An 18,657-nucleotide genomic window follows, 5' to 3' on the forward strand; every position below is an offset into this window, starting at 1 on the left:
TATTTCTGGGAAGAAAAGAGACAGGTTTATTTGCAGTATCCCATGCTTAATCATTAGTATTAAATGAATTCAGACCAGAACTAATCAAAGAAGCAAACAGCTGATTACTGCTGTTTTGTAAAAGAAAGAAGTAATTGATGTTCACATAGGTTAAAACGGCCAAAAAGGCCTTTAAATAAATGGCTCAGCTTCTTTTCTCCCTTTATAACTTGTTTTCAATGGTCTTTAGTCTGTGATTACTTAAATATTCATTTATTTCAGAAGTCTTTTTGTGCAAATGCCAATTAAAAAACCAATCACGTTCTTAATAAATTGGGCTAACAACTTCTTTCAAAGGAAGAAACAAATAAATCACAATGTTTCATCTATAAAATTTGACTTCCTATGACTATCTAGGCAGTTAATTCAATTATAACCAGGAAAGATCATGAAGCCTCATAGATTTAGTCCTGATGATTGAGTTCTAGGGCAAGGAAAGGCTCTGATATTACATGACACGAAAAATCTGTTATATTTTATTTGTTCAATCATTCTACCTTATAATTTTCTCCACATACATTTTGTACTCGCTTGTTGACTATTCAGTATAACTAGAGTGCCTGCACATTTACAATTGTGTCTGTAATTGGTGACCCAGTTGCATTTTATGATCTGGCTAGCAATATTGGTATAATTAGCATATATCTTTCTTTTGGCCTTTCAAAGGGGTATTACAATCACTAAATTTAAATTCCAGTGGTGAGCCACAGAGGGTGGAATCCTTCCTACCATTATAAAATAATGCCTTTTTTTGCTTATTCTGAAGACTGACCACAGTATAGGGTTGGCATAGGACCTAAGCGTGAAAGATAATTCATTTAATTCTGACCACACTTGCACCCACTCTGCCTGTTAGATTCTTTAACAGTTTCTATAGTAATATGTTTTACAGAAAAGGACTTAATTTCAGTAAAGTGGAAGATTTATTTGTTTCCTATAATTAAAACTTCTACTTTTCCATATAAAAAGATAGACATTGTGTGTGTGTGTGTGTGTGTGTGTGTGTGTAGTGAGGAAACTATGTATGAGGGAAAATGTTAGAACTTCTCTATTCTTATAGGAAAGCCTTGATAAATAAGGAAGAAGCCAGAAGATAGGGAAAGGCCCATGATACTTAATTTCATGGTATCAACTTGATAGGGCTGAGGGAAGCCCAGATAGCTGGTAAAACATTATTATTGCTGGGTGTGTCTGGAGGGGGTTTCTGAAAGAGATTAGCATTTGAATTGATAGACTCAGTAAAGATCACCCTTACCAATGCAGGTGGGCATCATCCAATTAGTTGAGGACCTGAATAGAAAAAAAGGCACAGGAAGGGAATTTTCTCTCTCTTTTCTTGATCGAGGATATTCATCTTCTTCTGCCCTCGACATTGACCCTTCTGGTTTTCTGGCCTTCAAATTTGGGCTAGGATTTACATCACTACCTTTCCCGTTTCTCTAGCTTACAGACAGAAGATCATGGAACTTCTCAGTCTCCATAGTCATGTGAGCCATTTCCTATAATAAATCTCCTCTTAAATATGTCTACATATCCATATATATCCTATTAGGTTTCTGGGGAGAAACCTAATACAAGGCCTTTGCTTTTAGGTGTGGAACATATACAAATGAACGGATAGAGATGAAGGAGCAGTGAGAATGCAGTCTGCTCATGCTGGAAGCCAGGGCATAGCCAAGCTGAGTCTCCAGCAAAAAGCCATGCCATTGACTTTCTATCAAGGAAACATCATCAAAATATTGAGAGCTCATGAAAATCAAGAGTGTGTTGTATCAGAACCTAAAGGTGATTGCTAATAGAGGTGTGAAGCTTAGAGTACTACAAAGAGGGATACTGAAAATGGTCTCACTTAAATAAAAAATTAGGAGTCTGTCCTTCTCAGTCTCTTCTCCAATACAAGAGCTGGTTCTTACAAAGTAACTTGAATTTTATTTTGGGATAAGCCAGATCTTTTGAGATACTTGGATTACATTTATTTAGCATCTAGTGCAGTGTAAGTGGTCCATGGATACCATCCAGAGAGATGTTAGCATGAACAAAGTAATTATAGTACACACTACACACTAGGTTCCTCACTTGGAGATTCCCAGCATAAATTAAAGCCTCCAAGGAATCTTGCAGTAAAAATGCATGTTTAACACTGTTCAACATGGTGTTTCTAAAACCCAGTTGGGTATATGTGCCTTCTTTCTTTGCCACATACCTCATAACATTACAAGGAATGTGAGTTTGGAAAATATTGATTGTGTCAATTAAAATGCTTTCAGCTGCAAATAACAGAAAATCCAAAAGAGAGTAGCTTAACCAAATAGGACATTTATAAAAAGCACAAACTGAAAAGTTGAGAAGGAAGTGACTACTCCTATTACATCCGTGGCTTCAGTGGAACAATAATGTCAGGGCCAGGATCTCCAGGATTCCCTTGTCCCTTCATTCATAATTACAAAATGATGGAAACAGCTCTCATCCAAGATGGTCGAGAGGTTGGGGCTGTCAGCATTTCTTGTTTTCATCCAGAAACCAAAGCATTTCAGAAGCCACCCAGCAGACTTCCACTTCATCCCTTGCTCCAAGTGAGCTGGATAGTTTCTGTAATGGAGGTAGGCAACAAAGAAAGAAACGGGCTATGGCTGGTGAGTTAGCCAACCTATGGTTTCTTCAACAATGGTAGAATTACTTTTAGAGACTTGCATTGTAGCTACATGCTTTCAGCTTCCACCAAGGGATACTGTTAGAACCAATTGTATAAAACCTACTGTTGTTTTTCTAGTAAGTGCATTCTGTTCATGAGGATGTTGGCCAAAGTAAAAGAATATACTCTAATGATACCCACATGAGAACCTCTTCTCAGGCTCAATGCTATCTTTTCCCTCCCTGCCATGCTCATTCCAGAGACAATGTTTACCCCACACAGCCTTTTTGGTTCTACCTTAGCCCTAGAGGCCACATTGCTGCTGTTGGACCATTCTCTACAAAGTCCCACAATACTCAATGTGCACAGGGAACTGGGCAAGTTTCGTATTGCTCCAAGACCTATAGATTTTCCTTCTTGTTGCCTTCTGAGACTTTCCCACTCTTTTCAAACTCTATTTTTCTCAGCAGATTTAAGTCTTTATAAATAAAAGCCCCAATGGAACAGGGTTTGTTTTTTTTCTTTTGAGTGCTACTATATATCTCCCTGATGCAAAGAAACACAGTCTCCTGATATAAAAGCAAAAGATATAGGCAGGAATGATAAATTAGTATTATAAGAATTATTTGGCTACACACTACACACAATAATCACAAATTACGATCTTTGGTGTTTAATATCTGTCTCTCCTGATTGGTTATAAACTCCACTCATTTGACCAACATTGTTGACCACCTCTGTCCTCACCTTGTGCCAAATTTTTACTCTTCCCACCACACCCACCTCTACTTCCTTTACTCTCAGCAGACCACTAGCTGCATTCTTCTTAGGAGAAACAGATTGTCCCCTCACTTCACACCTCTGTTGTCACCCACTTTCTTTTTCATTTTTTCTGTTGGGAGACATTGTTTTTCTTTATTCTAGCCAAAGTTGACCTCTGCCTTTGTGCTTGTGATCTCATCATTTTCTCTGGCATTTTCTATCATTAATCATCTTGTGCTCTTACGCATTTCAACTGTTGCCTCCATGTGGACTTCTCTCCTTTGCCTATTAATTTTTTCAAGTCTTCCCCATTTTAAAACATTTTTAAAAAACACTCTTCAAACTATAGTTCTCCTTTTCCCCTAGATTTCTTGGAAGACCAGTATATACCTGTGGCCTCTACTTTCTATTTTCTCAACTAGTTGCAAACTCACCATTCTAGTAAAATCACATATCCAATGACTACTCAGTCTCCTTCCTCTTGGACATCTGCTTGCTAGACAAAGTGAATACAGATGAGGCTCACTTCCCTGTGTCTTTCTGGCTCTCCTCCCCTTTTAATCATGTTAGAGTGAAGAGAATTAATGTGATAATCTAGATTGGGGTCAAAACAAACTAAATGTAGCTCATCATGTTTTTATAAATAAAGTTTGATTGGCTCACCCATTTGTTTGTGTATTGCTTATGACTGTTTTCATGCTCTAAAAGCAAAATTGAGTAGTTGTGACAAAACACTGGCCTGCAAAGCCTACAATATTTAATAATTGGCCCTTTATAGAAAAGGTGTACAGACCTCTTTCAGGGGTGATCTAAACAATCTAAATCTAGATGAATGTATAGGAGTTATTTTTAAGAGAAAATAACTATAAGATATATAAAAAGATATTATTGATAGAAATTAATGACTATTAGGGAGCACCTGGCTGGTTCAGTCAAAAGAGCATGTGACTCTTGATTTCAGGGTCATGAGTTTGAGCCCCACACTGGGTGTAGAGATTGTTTAAATAAATTTTAAAAAGTTTAAAGAAAATAATGACTATTGGAAGACGTGCAGTAAGAAAACAAAATTTTTAGAATGACACCTAGAGATATCCAGTTGTGATGTGTGGGTAAACAGTGCTATATTAACTGAGGGAGATAACATGAAGCCAGAAAGTTTGGGTGAGGAGGTGATATAAAGAGAATATGATCATGATTTTACTTAGAGCTATTTTACATTTGAGTATTCTTCTATCCAATAAGGATAATACATATGATTTCAGTGTCCAGGAGGAAAATTGGGACTAAAGAGAAAAATTTGGGAATGCTATTGTGTCAGAAAAATATGGAACCTGAGAAGAAAGTGCTCACAATTAAGAAGTTCCAACACATAACAATTTCTTCTCCCTAAAGACTCAATTGTTAAGTTGTGCACACCATTTCTTTATCACACTTCATACTTTTTACATGATGACTTTGGCATGTAGAGTTGACCCTTTTCATTCATTAATTCCATATTTGTGAACTTACATACTTACTAAAATTTGTCACCCCAAAATTAACATGCATAATGCTTTCACAATCATTTGCAGACAGGATCACAGCAGTAAAAAATTTGAGATGCCGGACACACGTTCCTGTCTTAGGTTGAGTGAAGTGATGCTCTGTCTTGTTTTAGCTCTCATACTGTAAGACAAATGTCCATTTTGTGGTCTATTTAGTGTCATGTTTTATGCATTTTTGTGCTTTTTGTTAGTGACTTCTGTGTTTAAAATGGCCCCAAATCGTAATTTTGAATTGCTGGGTAGTTATGTTCCTATGCACAGGGCTGTAATGTGCCTTATGAGAAAAGATGTATTTTTAGATAAGCTTCATTCAGGCATGAGTTATGGTGCTGTTGGTGTGAGGTCAATGTTAATGAATCAACAATATATATTAAATAAGATCCCTTTAAACAGAAACTGCATAAAACAAGGTTATGCACTGATTAGTTGGCAAAAATGTTATAAACAGAACCTTGTAGGAACCTAACCCTGTATTTCCTCTAGCAATGTTTGAGTATTCACTGTTTGTGGGAACTTTATAGAACATAACCAGAGTATGTTATGTGAACTGATTAGTCCATAACAGATTATAAATTTCTTAAAGAATCCCTTATTCATCTTTTTTAAAAATTCAATTTATTTAAACTATAAACAAAAACAAAACCCCAACAGAAACAGTTCACCCATTTCTGGGTAAATAAAAATCCCTTATTCATCCTTATGCAACAGATAGTACACTGCCATTCACTGACATTTTCTGAAAATATCTAGCATTATCACAGAATAGACTTGTTTTCAAATTTATGTGGCTTTTTAACAGACAGGATCTAATAAACAGATATGTACTGAAAAGGGAGTTCAAAGATGACGTGTCAAGGCTAGAACCTTCAGGCAAGGAGGTTTGCTTTTAAGAAAAACAAACTTAGAAATACTTTAAAGCAAAAGACAATCACAGATGTAAAAAAGTGCTTTTTAATTTTTAACCAAAAGGATCATTAAATTGACATGTTTTTTTTTTTTTTTACTGGGGTATTCATAATAATGTCAGTCAACATGTTTAAGCAACATGATTATTTAATGAAAGATGGGGGCAGTTGTAATTTGTGTGAAATTTACAATTAGAATTTAAAATTCTTTAAACTCATAAAATTATAAATTTATACTATTTCTCCAAATTGGAGGTCAGATAATTTTAATACAATTTGAAATTGAAGTACAATTGTTTACACAACAATGAATAAAGACAAGTTTCCAAGACAGATATAAAAATGGAAATTCAAAAATAAACAGAAGAAATGTAAACAGTTATAAAATATCAATTTATAAATGCTGCTTAGAGCAAGGCTATTCCAAGTATGGTCCGTCAGCTATTAGCAACCCATCCCAAACGAAAGAAATAACTTGTGCCAGGATGAAAATCAATTATATCATTAATCAGCTGACTTTCTTTTAAACAACTTGCTTTAAAGGAAGCAATGTATTGATATACATTCTGGCACAGGTGCCTTATCTCATTACAGACTGCAGAACACATACTGCTTACATCCTTAAAGTGCCACTATAATTTTACTGCTCAGAGTTAACTTGACTGTGGAGAAAAAAATTAAAATGACAATTGTAACTGTCGTCTATACTTTATTTTTTAATCCTATCTATCCAAAAAGCAAAGTTATTAAACTTTATAAACTCATCACAATTTAACATTAATTTTCAGATGTGTTTAAGTGTTAAAACATCTGGTTCACCTCAGAGAGGCTAAAATTCCTACTTTAATGAGATATATCATCTACTTTTGATAGATGCTTGTTTTCAATCTTGAGAGAAAAAGAATTGAGTCATTTGTTGAGTTCTCTCTAAATACTGGTTTAATTTTCACATTTCAAACAGTGAAAATATTTAAATTCACTTTTATGAAAAAACTGAATTTTTATACTGTTTGTGCAACTACTTGTTACTTTTTTACAATAAAAATTGTTAGGGAAAAAAGGTATGGAAATTTACGACTTTGTGTATTCTGTTAACTAAGGGGCAGCATATGAACTATTTTAAGATTCCTCAGACTAAAAGAAAACTGGTATAAAATATTTTTAAGAATTAGCTTATAATTTAAAATTCAAACATTTCTTTATTTTTAATTTTTACTATGGCATAATTCCTCTAGAAATTTAAAAATAAAATATGATCTTTTGTAAAAATCCTCTTCCACCAATGGCTTACCAAGCTTTACCTGCATTAGCTTAATATGGAAGGCAAATAAATGGACAATCAACAATTTAGAAAAAACTCAATCAGTTTTAGATATACAAGAGCCCAATTTAGCTTCTGCAATGGCTAGTTTATTGAACAACAAACTACTTCTTAAAGAATTTAAATGTATATTTACATGTCCATAAGAAGAGAGCTCCTTTGGCACCTGAGTTGAACACAATATAGTAGAGCAAAGAATCTCTAAGAGAAAGTTGTCTAAAGACTATATTTTATCTATCTATACATAAATACATAGCCTATACATATACACATATGAACACACAAGTAGAAATAACTTTTCCTTTAAGAAATGCTGAAGATTTAAAAGGAAGTCGCCATTTAGCCAAATAAAGTGAACAGATGGCTATTAAAAACAGTTTTAAGTTATTTGGAATCTTACCAAATTTCAGAAAGTTAAAGGTTTAGAGTAATATATAATTCAAGGGGGGGGGAGCTCAAGAATTTTTTTTGGTCAAAATATAATTTCTTTTAATGTAGTAACATGGTAATGAGGTAACAATTATCCTAACGTGAATCTTTAATAGTAACCAGGTGCAAAGTCATCAAAGATAACCAAAAAAGGAGTAAATTTCCCTCTATTAGCAAAACAGTCATCAGCCACTCTGCTGACCTTCGAATCTTACTTAGATTGGTCCCAGCAAAAGACCATTAAAGGCCACCTGGCACATTGCCTTCTGCTGAGCCTCATCACTCACTGGAATTCTACAAAAGCACTTGAGAAGAGCATGATGTCATCAGGTTTTATGATCACATTCACCTTGCTGTCACGGACTCTGGCCCTGAGTTAACAGTCTTACTGGGCTGTGATATTTTTTTATGCACACTTTTAGAACTCTGAATGACTGGCTTATATCCTAAGACTCAGAAAACATCTAAAATTCTCTAAGTTGCCAAAATCAGGCAGCATTTTGTCCTATACTCAAATAATAAATATGTTTGGCCACCCAAAATAGAGCACATGCAGTTTTATTTAAGTATCTTCTACTCCAGAAATTCTGGAAGATGAAAATCCTCTACACTTGTGTACCATCTAATTCTCCATCTTTCAGACCTTATTAAATCTGAAGAATGTTGAGAGAGGGCAAAAGACATTTGAGTTAAAAAATGATGCCATGCTGCTTTTTTCTGCTCCAACTCTTATAGAGTATTCCTAATCAGGTTTCTAACTCCCTCTTTGCTCTGGTTAAAGGACCTGTCTCATATAGCAGACCATATATCCTGGAAATTTTAGGCAGTTTCAAAATATTTGTGATTGAAATATTTTCAAATGTAAAATATCCCTTGAGCATCTATAAAATAGGACATATTCTTCTTAAACTTGACACTATTATCCTAACAAAATTTTGTCAATAGAGGCATGGTATAGGACTTAGCTTAGAGAACCTATTAAATTCAAATGTCTTCATTTTGTTCAGTTTATTTCAACCATAACATAACCCAAATCACTGTTTTCCTTATCTGTAAAACATTTTGAAAAACCCATTTGAACTTGAATTATTTCCCTAACATGTAAACTCACATGCACAACTTTATCTTTTGTCATATATTTAAATATTTTTTCTCTGCAGAGTTAGTATCTCAGAACAGGAAATGAAATTATACTGGTAACTAGTAATTTAGCATCAAAACACTTCCCTAAACTCTCCTATGCAAAAGTGCATTTACAATATAAACAAGCCATAAATGAAGCTACAAACTACAATCTCACATTGGAGTAGATTTCAAATTCCAAATTCAGTCCAAATAACTCAAAGAGAAAAGTGCTAACACAGCAAATCTGAAACAAGTTCATGGGGATTGGGCAATGAGTTATCAAAGCGAAATCTTTTAGAAACCATGCTGCTATCCTCTGGAATATTCTCTTTGTCTTCTCGATCACTACAGGTTCCATTACAAGAGGATTTAGAAGTTTTGTCTTCAGAGGACCTTAATGAATGATCTTGACTTTGAGAGGAACTGCAAGTTTCTTCAGGGTGAAATAAGCTTCCAAAGTCCCACTGCTGTAGCCAAGAATGAGACAGGCAGATTTCTGCCGTTGGTCTTTTCCTTTGAAAGAAAGCATCAAGTGAAAATTTAGAACTAAAAATCAAGTTGGAAATGCCTGCAGTTTGATATACTATAGACTTATTTTTTTAATTTATTATGAAAATAACACATACTCATAGTACAGAAGAGAATAACAATACAAAGACTGGAGTACCTAGAGTTTCTTTAATACTGACATGTGCTGGAAATTCATTTTATCATGGAGCTTACGGATGATACTATCTAGTCAAAAAGCTTGAGAACATATGTTAGCCTCACAAATAAAAATTAGTAAAATTATAAAATCTCTTGGGTATAAAAACTCTGGAAAAAATATATATATTTTATAATCTTTATTATTATTTTGTGTTCTTAAAAGCAATACTGTTAAATCTTGAAAATAAAGTCTGCTCTTGAATGATGTTTATCCAATATTTTGAATTTTTACATTTTGTTTTCTCTTTTGAAAATAATATGGTCAAATATCACAGTATGTCAAAAGTTAAGAAAATATCTATCTATAGTCAGAACTCCAACCTTAACACAACCACCATTTCCATTAGAACATATGCTTTCTTAGGCTTTGACTTCATTTTTTTAAAGATTTTATTTGTCAGAGATAGAACACAAGCAGGGGAAGTGGGAGGCAGAGGGAGAAGCAGGCTCCCCGCCGAGCAAGGAGCGAGATGCAGGACTCAATCCTGGATCATGACCTGAGCCAAAGGCAGACACTTAACCGACTGAGCCACCCAGGTGTCCCTTAAATTCATTTTTTATGATCATTTTAATTTCATTGTTTTCTGATTACAAAAAAATTAATGTGTTCATTTTAGAAATTATGTTCATTTTTTTTGATTATAAGAAAATGAATGTGCTCATTTTAGAAATTTTAGAATCTAAGTAAAAATGAAAATGAAAACTGCTTATAATCAGAAGTATTTTTACTACTACTACTAAATAACCATTCATGTCCAAAATATGGCCAGTGAGAATTTGTTTGGACTTGCATTAAGCCAATAGAATAATTAACAAACCTGTGAGTTCTTTTTCCTTAAACAGATAAGAAACTGAGTCCTCCAGGAGATTAAGTAATTGTCAGAGATAAAAGACCTGACAAGTAACAAAACCAGGATCCAAGCCCAAGGCACTATATCACAGCTTCTGCATTAAGTATAGCCAGGCCATTTTAAAGTAAATGGGGCTGATCTGAGTAAAGAAAAGGGAGGTCAGCTTTTCTTTTCCTGCTCTGAAGTTGCCAATGAGAAACGTAAGAGTCCTAAGCGATAGTTTCAAGTTCCTTTTTTTGGAGGTGGTCAAAGAGCATCTGACCCTTAAAGATTTGACAATCAGTAATTTATACTTACCACATAACTATAATTACTTGTCTACAAATTATTCATAACAAAGCCTATCATAGCCAGCCATGTGTATTGTAAACCTATTTGTAATTATTGTAGGGAATTTCAAGGTTTAGTAGCAGGTTGAGAGAGAAATAACCCAAATCTTCTCTTTATTCCAAAATTTCCTGTTGTATGTTTTATCTATTTTCTATGTTTGAAGTTACCAATTTGTTATGTAATGATCTCTTACACCACCTCTCTTCCCATTTTATCTGAAACTTGAGAGCATACTTCTAATAACTGTATACTGTTTTAGAATGTATCTTTTCTCAATAGACATATATTATCCATTTTGTAACAGCACTTAAACAAATTAATGTTATAACTTACTCTGGATTTTTTACTAAAAGCCTCTGGATAAAGTCTGTGGCCAGCTGTGAAACTGATGAAAAAATTTCTTCTGAATAATCTACATTAACTTGAGAAATATTGAGGTATGTTTCTTGATTATCTTCTCCCACAAATGGAGATGTATGAGTTAACAACATATATGCTATTATACCAATATTCCTGAAAAACAAATAAGGGACAAGAGGGGAACTTAAAACGCATGTTAATCTGAAAACATTTATATAAAGTAAAACTGATACTCAACATATTCTTGTCCTCAAAACTTGTACAGTTAATCTACAGACTTAAATTGCTTTTCAAACTTCCTATATTATTAAAACTAAAATAACTGTGTTATCTCAAAGTCTGTCTCACAGAAAAAGAACATGAGGGGAATGCATGTGTGTTACATAATCATAAATATAATGTATAAAATACATATCCTGATATCTATAGTCTGCCCTTCACTCAGACATCTGTTATTGAGTACACAAAGCTGCTCGAAGGGCAGCATTTCCTAAATGGTGTCAACGACACAGTAATGATCTGTGAGACATAAACAGGAGTTCTATGCAAATAGAGTCAGCAAGTTTGGCAAAGCACAAAGTTGGGCAGGCAGATTTTTTTCATTGCAAAACTTTTCAGACTTAAATATATTAATGACAAGTCTGGTGCTCAGGAGCCAGAAAAATACAACACATACAGTACATGTTTCCCACTTATTTAGCCAAGGACATTTTTCCTTGGCAAGCCAATTACAGTTACATGGAACACAGAGAATAAGTCTAAACTCTTCCACGTGGTCTGTGGAGTCAGCCCCCATTGTGGTCCCAACTAAAGTTCCAGTAGGAATTCCAGTTTTACTCCCTATATCTGATATTCAAAATATCATTTTGCTTGTGACAAAAACTCACAATACCCTAGAGATATCATAAATAAAACTAAACTTTTGCATGAACCTGACCTCATTTTTCTGCGTAGCAAATACCTTCCTAGTTCTTCCAGACCTAGATCAGATTCTTACATCTGGTGCTTGTCTGCTGCTTCCTCCATGCTCATTAAGTATGTTACCTTATTACAGAACACGACGCACAGTACTGCAACTATTTTGGTTTTTTATTCCTTCAGGAAAGGGATTTTCCTATTTATTTCTGTACCTTTGGCTCACAGCCAAAGTACTACTTAAAAAGAATGGACAAGTAAATGTCTTCTTGTGGCATAGTAATGATACTTGAAAAAAAACCTTTTATAGAAAGTCTTATTATTTACATTTGGAATCAAAGAACCCTAGGATATATACTACTCAACATGTAATAAAAGCATTTAGGTAACTAGCAAAATCTTACCACATATCTGTTGCTGTGGTAATAGGATCATAGTTCAGGATTTCTGGAGCTGAAAGCAAAAATAAAATTCAAATTCAATACTGACAAATTTAAAAACATGAAAATTATTTTATAATAAATTAAAACTGGTTTTAATTTTAAAGACCTAGTAACATCAAATTAATAGAAATTTAGCATAGTATTAATTACCCTGTGATTAGACATTTAAACATATCTAATGTTGAGCAAATTGTATAACCAGATGGTTCGAAAGCACAAATAATATTCTTGGAGTAACCAGTAGCTATGTAGGGTTTTTTGGTTTTTTTTTTATTAAGATCAATCTTAGGAAAAATAATTATGAAGTAAAATTTTAGACACTAGAATCCTTTTAAAAATTTTAGTTTTATTACTCTATGTTAAGAGTTAGCTTGTGTTATTTTATTATACTAAGTTTTTCTTTTCAGGGTAAAGAGAATCATATGTATTTACAATAACATAATGAACAAATTATGCTTCCTAGAAGTGCTTTAAATTTTCAAGTAGATTAAATATCCCTCTTAAACTATCAAAAACCTAAATTCCTATGCAATTAATTTCCCCCCTTTTCCTTCCCCACCAGTTTTTTTAAGTGCAAAATAAATTTTCTATATTTTGTAAACATTATCACAAATTTCAAATTAGTAGGGTCCAAACTAGAATTTATGCTTGAATAATAACTTTGTTATTTCACAGCAGTTTCATAATTTCTCCAAAGAGAAATTGTTTCCTAAAGCCTAATGTTTTTATTAATAAAGACTCTGAGTCATATATATGTCAGTTTCTGTCTGTCACACAATCTACAACCTGACACACACTTCTGTGAGCTGTGTTATCTATAATTACAATCATTTATTCTAGAACATTATAGCCCCCATTAGCATTCAAAAGTTAGTAATTTGCTTTGTTTTCATTTCAGGAAATGCAGCCACCTTGCTGAGAAGCACCTGTTCTGTTTAGTTGTATCTTTTCAATGCTCACATGGGGATATCAATATGAGCAGCAACAAAAAAGCGTAAAAAGATTGTTACTATAACTTAAGATACTTCTTTTTTTTTTAAGATTTTATTTCTTTATTTGACAGAGAGAGAGAGCACAAGTAGGCAGAGTGGCAGGCAGAGGGAGAGGGAGAAGCAGGCTCTCTGCTGAGCAGGGAACCTGACACGGGGCTCGATCCCAGGGTCCTGGGATCATGACCTGAGCTGAAGGCAGACACTTAACCGACTGAGCCACCTAGGCACCCCTAAAATACTTTAAACTTATGTGCTGCTTTATAGAACTTAAAATTTTTTTCATCTGCATCATCTAATTCGTTGATATAGTACAATATCCCTATATTATCTAATCATAGGATCTTTTTGGCATCTTTTTTCTTCAAAATCCTCCTTTTACAATCCTCACATTTTTAACACAGCAGCAACGAAGAGCAAGCAGTCCTGCTAACAATTCTTGCAAAACTGAAGATAATGTATATTGTAAACAACTTCAGAGTTGGGACCAGGACAGAAGTAGAAATGTTGGCACTCTAGCCAACAGCCAGGCTTCAAAGGCAATAATGGACCACGTGACTCTCTGTTTTCCTCTTTTTCTTTTTCTCCTGTTCCCTAATTTCCCCTTTACCCATTCTTCTTTATGTACAAAGCCTTTACACACAAACATTAACTTCTGGACTTATATGGCCAATGTCCTATGAATTGTTGTAAATGTCTCAATAATCCTATGTATGCTAAAGTTCACATTTAGATGTGTCATAACCAAATTTCAATGCATTAAAATACCTGAGCTACATATATCCTGGAATTACATGCTCTAAAATATAGGTTTATAGAGGTATCATTTAGTTGATAAATTTCAAAATGGTGTAGAAAATAAAAAGAAATTCTTACCTAAGTATTCTGGCGTTCCCATGATTTCCCGAAGTTCACAAGCATTCCCTATTTTTCGAGACATTCCAAAATCTACAATTTTTATATCTCCAAGAGGGTATATGCTGCTCAATAATATATTCTGTGGCTAAATAAAGCATAATAAAAAATGATAAGTAATATACAACAATAAAAGAATATTAGTCTCAGATTGGAGGTAAATTAAGTGTTTAGCTATTACACATTTCATTGAATCATTCACCAAACATCTGCTGAACTACTTATTTAGGAAATGCTTTACACTCAATGATAAATAAAGTTAAAAATATACTCAGACGATTCTTAGTTTGGACAAAAAAGTTAGATGAATATTTGGATTAATTGACTATGAGATATACTCAGTAATAAAGACTATTTAAATCTGCCTATTATAAAGTTTAAGAAGCTTTTACTGTAGAGATGATATTTAAGCTGAACCTTATAGGATAAATAGGAGTATGTCAGTTCGAAAGGCACTCTAGGGAACAGCATGAAAGAAGGAATGAAGGAATAAAAAAGTATACATTTCCAGAAACAGAAAATGGTCCAGTAGAGTATGATGGTTCTGGGTCTGACTGTTGCCAGGTTTTTAGCTTAGACAATAAGAGATACGGATGTATGGAAGGTTTCAGCCATTGCTTCCCAGAACTATGTTACTTTGCTTTACAAAGCAAAGGCCTGAGGTCAATTACAAAACTCCCTGCCACTGTCATAACCCATATAGCTGCCAAGGTGCTGCTCCCAAAGTCTGCGAGAAGAATCATAAGTCTAACTTTGGGAAAACCCCATGCTTGTTTATTATTAAATCACAGAGATATTAAAGAAGAGGAGGCAAGGGTAATTAGATCTATTGTCAATCACAGGCTTTAGGATATATAAAGCCAAGTTTATTTGCCATCCCTGACTGCAAATGCTGCATGGTGTTACATAATACACGTGACTAGTCTGTCCTTAGCAGGAAAAAAACCCAACAGGAAGTTTGTGGGGGCATGATTATCCTGATATTAACGATATTGTTATTTTTCCAATATCTTATTTGTAAGGGACATGGCAGGGCTATTAGATAGTAAGTACTACCCCTCCTCCATGGGGGGGCCCCACAGAGACGAAAAGATTTTCTTTTTCTTTTGAAAAATGGGATAAGATAAAGAGAAAAAGTAAGTCTAGTTTGAGACATGTACATTTTAAAGTTTCTACAAGATATCCCAATGGTATCTAATCTACAGTTGGAGAAAATAATTTGGAGTTTAGGAGAGAAGCCTGGGCTATAGGGAAGAGAACTGGAAATCATCATTATTGTGAAAGTGATAGGAAAGGACAAAGGATCATGCAACATGGAAAGTGTAGAGAAAGAGAAGAGTCCAATGTTCAAAAAATGAGAGACAGAGTGATTGAAATTTTGGATGGCTGTGGAGGAAGGATACGGAGAAAGGATAATAATATAAGAGGCTAAAGTGGTTTTTCAGGACTTGAGGAGTAAGTGGCCTGAATGCTCTGGGGGGGACAAAAAAGAAGAAGAACCAAAAGACTAAAAGTCTCAAGGTAAAGATGAATGAATATAATGGGAACAAAGAAATGAGGCCTAGTAGGAGGTTATCTTCAGAGATGGAGATCAGACTAAAGTAGAGGTAGGACCATTTTACAAGATGAGAAAATCCAGTGTGTAAGAGTGAGATGGAGTAGAATGACTGAAGGATTAGAACATGGAGAAATGATGGTTTTTAAGAACCCAGTGATTAATTTGAGCTGCTCATACATGCGGTCTTCTCCTCTCTGCCAATACAAAATTCAGTCCCTGTAGCACATGGGTAAACAAAGACTGCACCACTGCAGTACAGAGGGGCATGATCTGACTTGCTTCCTACCAATACCAGCTTGCAATTATGCATCCCAAGAGCAGAAGGAACAAAGATGTTGTGTTACTTAAAATCATGTTACATTACCTTTAAATCAAGGTGAACAATGTTATTCTGATGTAGATAACAAACTCCTTCAAGTATTTGTTTAATGAGTCTGACAATGTCATTTTCAGAAACCATTTCAGCCAGCTCAGGTAAACACAAGTTGAAAATTTCTCCACCTGCAGCACTGAAGTGAAATTCAAATAATAGAAACTTGAAAAATCATTGACCTAAAAATGACAACTTTTAAATACTGTGTAACTGTTAAGTAAAAGACGAAGCTATCTAAACTTTAGTCTCTCTATATCGATACATATACTTAAGAAATTGGGGGAGGGAAGGGTGAGAGAGATCTTTAAGGTAGAAAGTAAATGACAAGAATATTTCAAATTTTGAGTACCGATACTTGTATAATAAATAAAATTAATTGCTGTATAATTCAAGAATATTATAGTCTGCTTTAACAATGCAATAAAAATAATAGCTAATACTCTGAACTCAGCTCTGCTCTTCATTTTATTCATTTATATATAGATATAAATATCATCTCTTTTGATTCTCATGACAACCATGTGGGGTAGGTAGTTATTATTTCCATTTTACTGATAAAGAAACAAGTACAAAGAGGTTAAGCTACTTGTACAAGGTCACATGGTAAACGGGGAACCAGAATCTGAAGCAGTATGATATGGGTGAAAATCTGCATTCTTAACCAATACCCTGTATTGCAGCTTCACAAATCTTTTATTATTTTTTTTAAAAGAACTGAAAATCTAAAGAATGTTGACAAAGGCATAGAAAGAAGTCCCTAGGTTTGGAATCAAACAATATAAATATAAATCCCGAATCTGTTATTTACCAGCAATATAGCTTAGGATCAGTCACTTATTTGGCTTTCCCCATCTGTAAAACTGAATCAAAATCACTGAATTCAATAGATTTTTTTTTTGAGGGCTAAATCTAAAAAATTTCAAAAAAAATCTAGGTGGTTATTCAACAAATTTATAAGGTATGTTTAAGAATATCCCAAGTAAAGCATATTCTATGTGGTAAAATAGGACAGTGTCTGGCATGTAGAAGGTGTTCAGTAAAAGTGTTGAATGAATGAATGAATGAATGGGCAGTCATTCTTCAGAGTGGCTGAAACTGAAATGCAGAAGTCTCATTGGTTGTCAAGAGGAAGAAGCATGTCATATGTATTAGGAGCTAGAAGAAGAAAAAATAATGGTGGTCAATTTGAGTCCTACACTGAAAGTCACAGGACTGACCCTTTACATTGCAGATATAACATATAACTAAGCCATCTCTACCAATCTGTGCCAGTTAGAGGATGCAGAGATTTGCTGCTTTGCACTTTACTATATTCCAGAGAAAACTGTGTGGGACAGCTGGTAAGGAATACTTGTGAAAACTCCAATTATACTGACACTTCAACTTCTCCTAACTCCTGAAACTCCAAGAGAATTCATAAAAAACTAATACCTGTCTCAAGGTATCACGGTAAAGACAATCTGAGTATTAAAAAGTTAGTTTGCTATAAAACTTATAGAACCAAACTTGAAAATAACATATAGGAAGACAATATTAAAGATTCATGTTCACCTACAAAATAAATCAATCTTTACGAATAGTTGTATATAGACTGCCCTTGGTAGTCCCTTGGTCTACAGGTCAGATGTTTACTTGTCACAGCCCTGCTCAAGGTCTCCTGAGGGAAGAGGGACTCCCCAGGCCAGATTGCCAATGACACCCTCACTCCTTCCCTTTCTGGTTACATTTTTTAATGAAACAAATCCTCTTAAAACAGAAGTGGTCTAAATATTCCTGCAAAGATATTGCAGATAATATTACTAATGCAATCATAAGCAGTAAGAAAATGAAGAGATGATGCTTTAGATTCTTAGAATGAGTCCTGTGCTCAACAAGAATTATTTGATAAGAAACCAGACAAAATAATGTGAAATATAAGAAAACTATATAAAATATGGATTTACAACCACTATTAAGATATGAAAATCCAGGGTGTAAAAGTGAGATGGAGTAGAATGACTGAAGGACTAGAACAGGCAGGAATGATGGTTTTGAAGAAGCCAGTGACTAATTTGAGCTGCTCACAAATGTGGTCTTCTCCTCTCTGCCAATACAAAATTCAGTCCATGTAGCCCACGTTCACCAAATTTAATTCAACAACCAGAACCCTCCATTAATTCAAAAATTCAAAAAATATAAGAAAACAAACTAAGAAAAAGAATGTGAAGCACTCCCTGGTGCCTAGGACATAAGAGATAAGACAGCAGTTTGCTTATAGGGGTACCTACTGAAATTCAAGACTGCCTGGGTTCCATTCTGGCTCTGCTGCTAACTAGCTGCATAAATTGGGACAAAATGTTGCCTCTGTTTCCTTTACTGTAACACAATGATACATGATGGATAACAACAGCTCCTGCTTCACTGGATTGTTGTAAGAATTAAATTAGATAAGCCATATAAATTATTGGACATAATAGAT

The 18,657-nt window shown here is 34.3% G+C and overlaps 1 protein-coding gene across 2 annotated transcripts in view; it reads right to left on the reverse strand.

Annotated features, from left to right (window-relative positions):
- Positions 1-5,910: 5,910 nt before the first annotated feature.
- Positions 5,911-18,657, reverse strand: part of STK17B (serine/threonine kinase 17b) — a 30,929-nt gene continuing 18,182 nt past the window's right edge. For both annotated transcript variants that reach the window (XM_036097311.2, XM_078071135.1), the window contains exons 4-8: positions 16,191-16,335; positions 14,230-14,356; positions 12,326-12,374; positions 10,980-11,159; positions 5,911-9,270 (exon numbers count right to left, since the gene is read on the reverse strand). In XM_036097311.2, the coding sequence (XP_035953204.1) occupies positions 8,988-9,270; positions 10,980-11,159; positions 12,326-12,374; positions 14,230-14,356; positions 16,191-16,335 (784 nt within the window). In that variant the 3' untranslated portion in view covers positions 5,911-8,987. The remainder of the gene's footprint in view (positions 9,271-10,979; positions 11,160-12,325; positions 12,375-14,229; positions 14,357-16,190; positions 16,336-18,657) is intronic.

This window comes from Halichoerus grypus, chromosome 4 (genome assembly GCF_964656455.1).
Source record: "Halichoerus grypus chromosome 4, mHalGry1.hap1.1, whole genome shotgun sequence".
NCBI lineage: Eukaryota > Metazoa > Chordata > Mammalia > Carnivora > Phocidae > Halichoerus > Halichoerus grypus.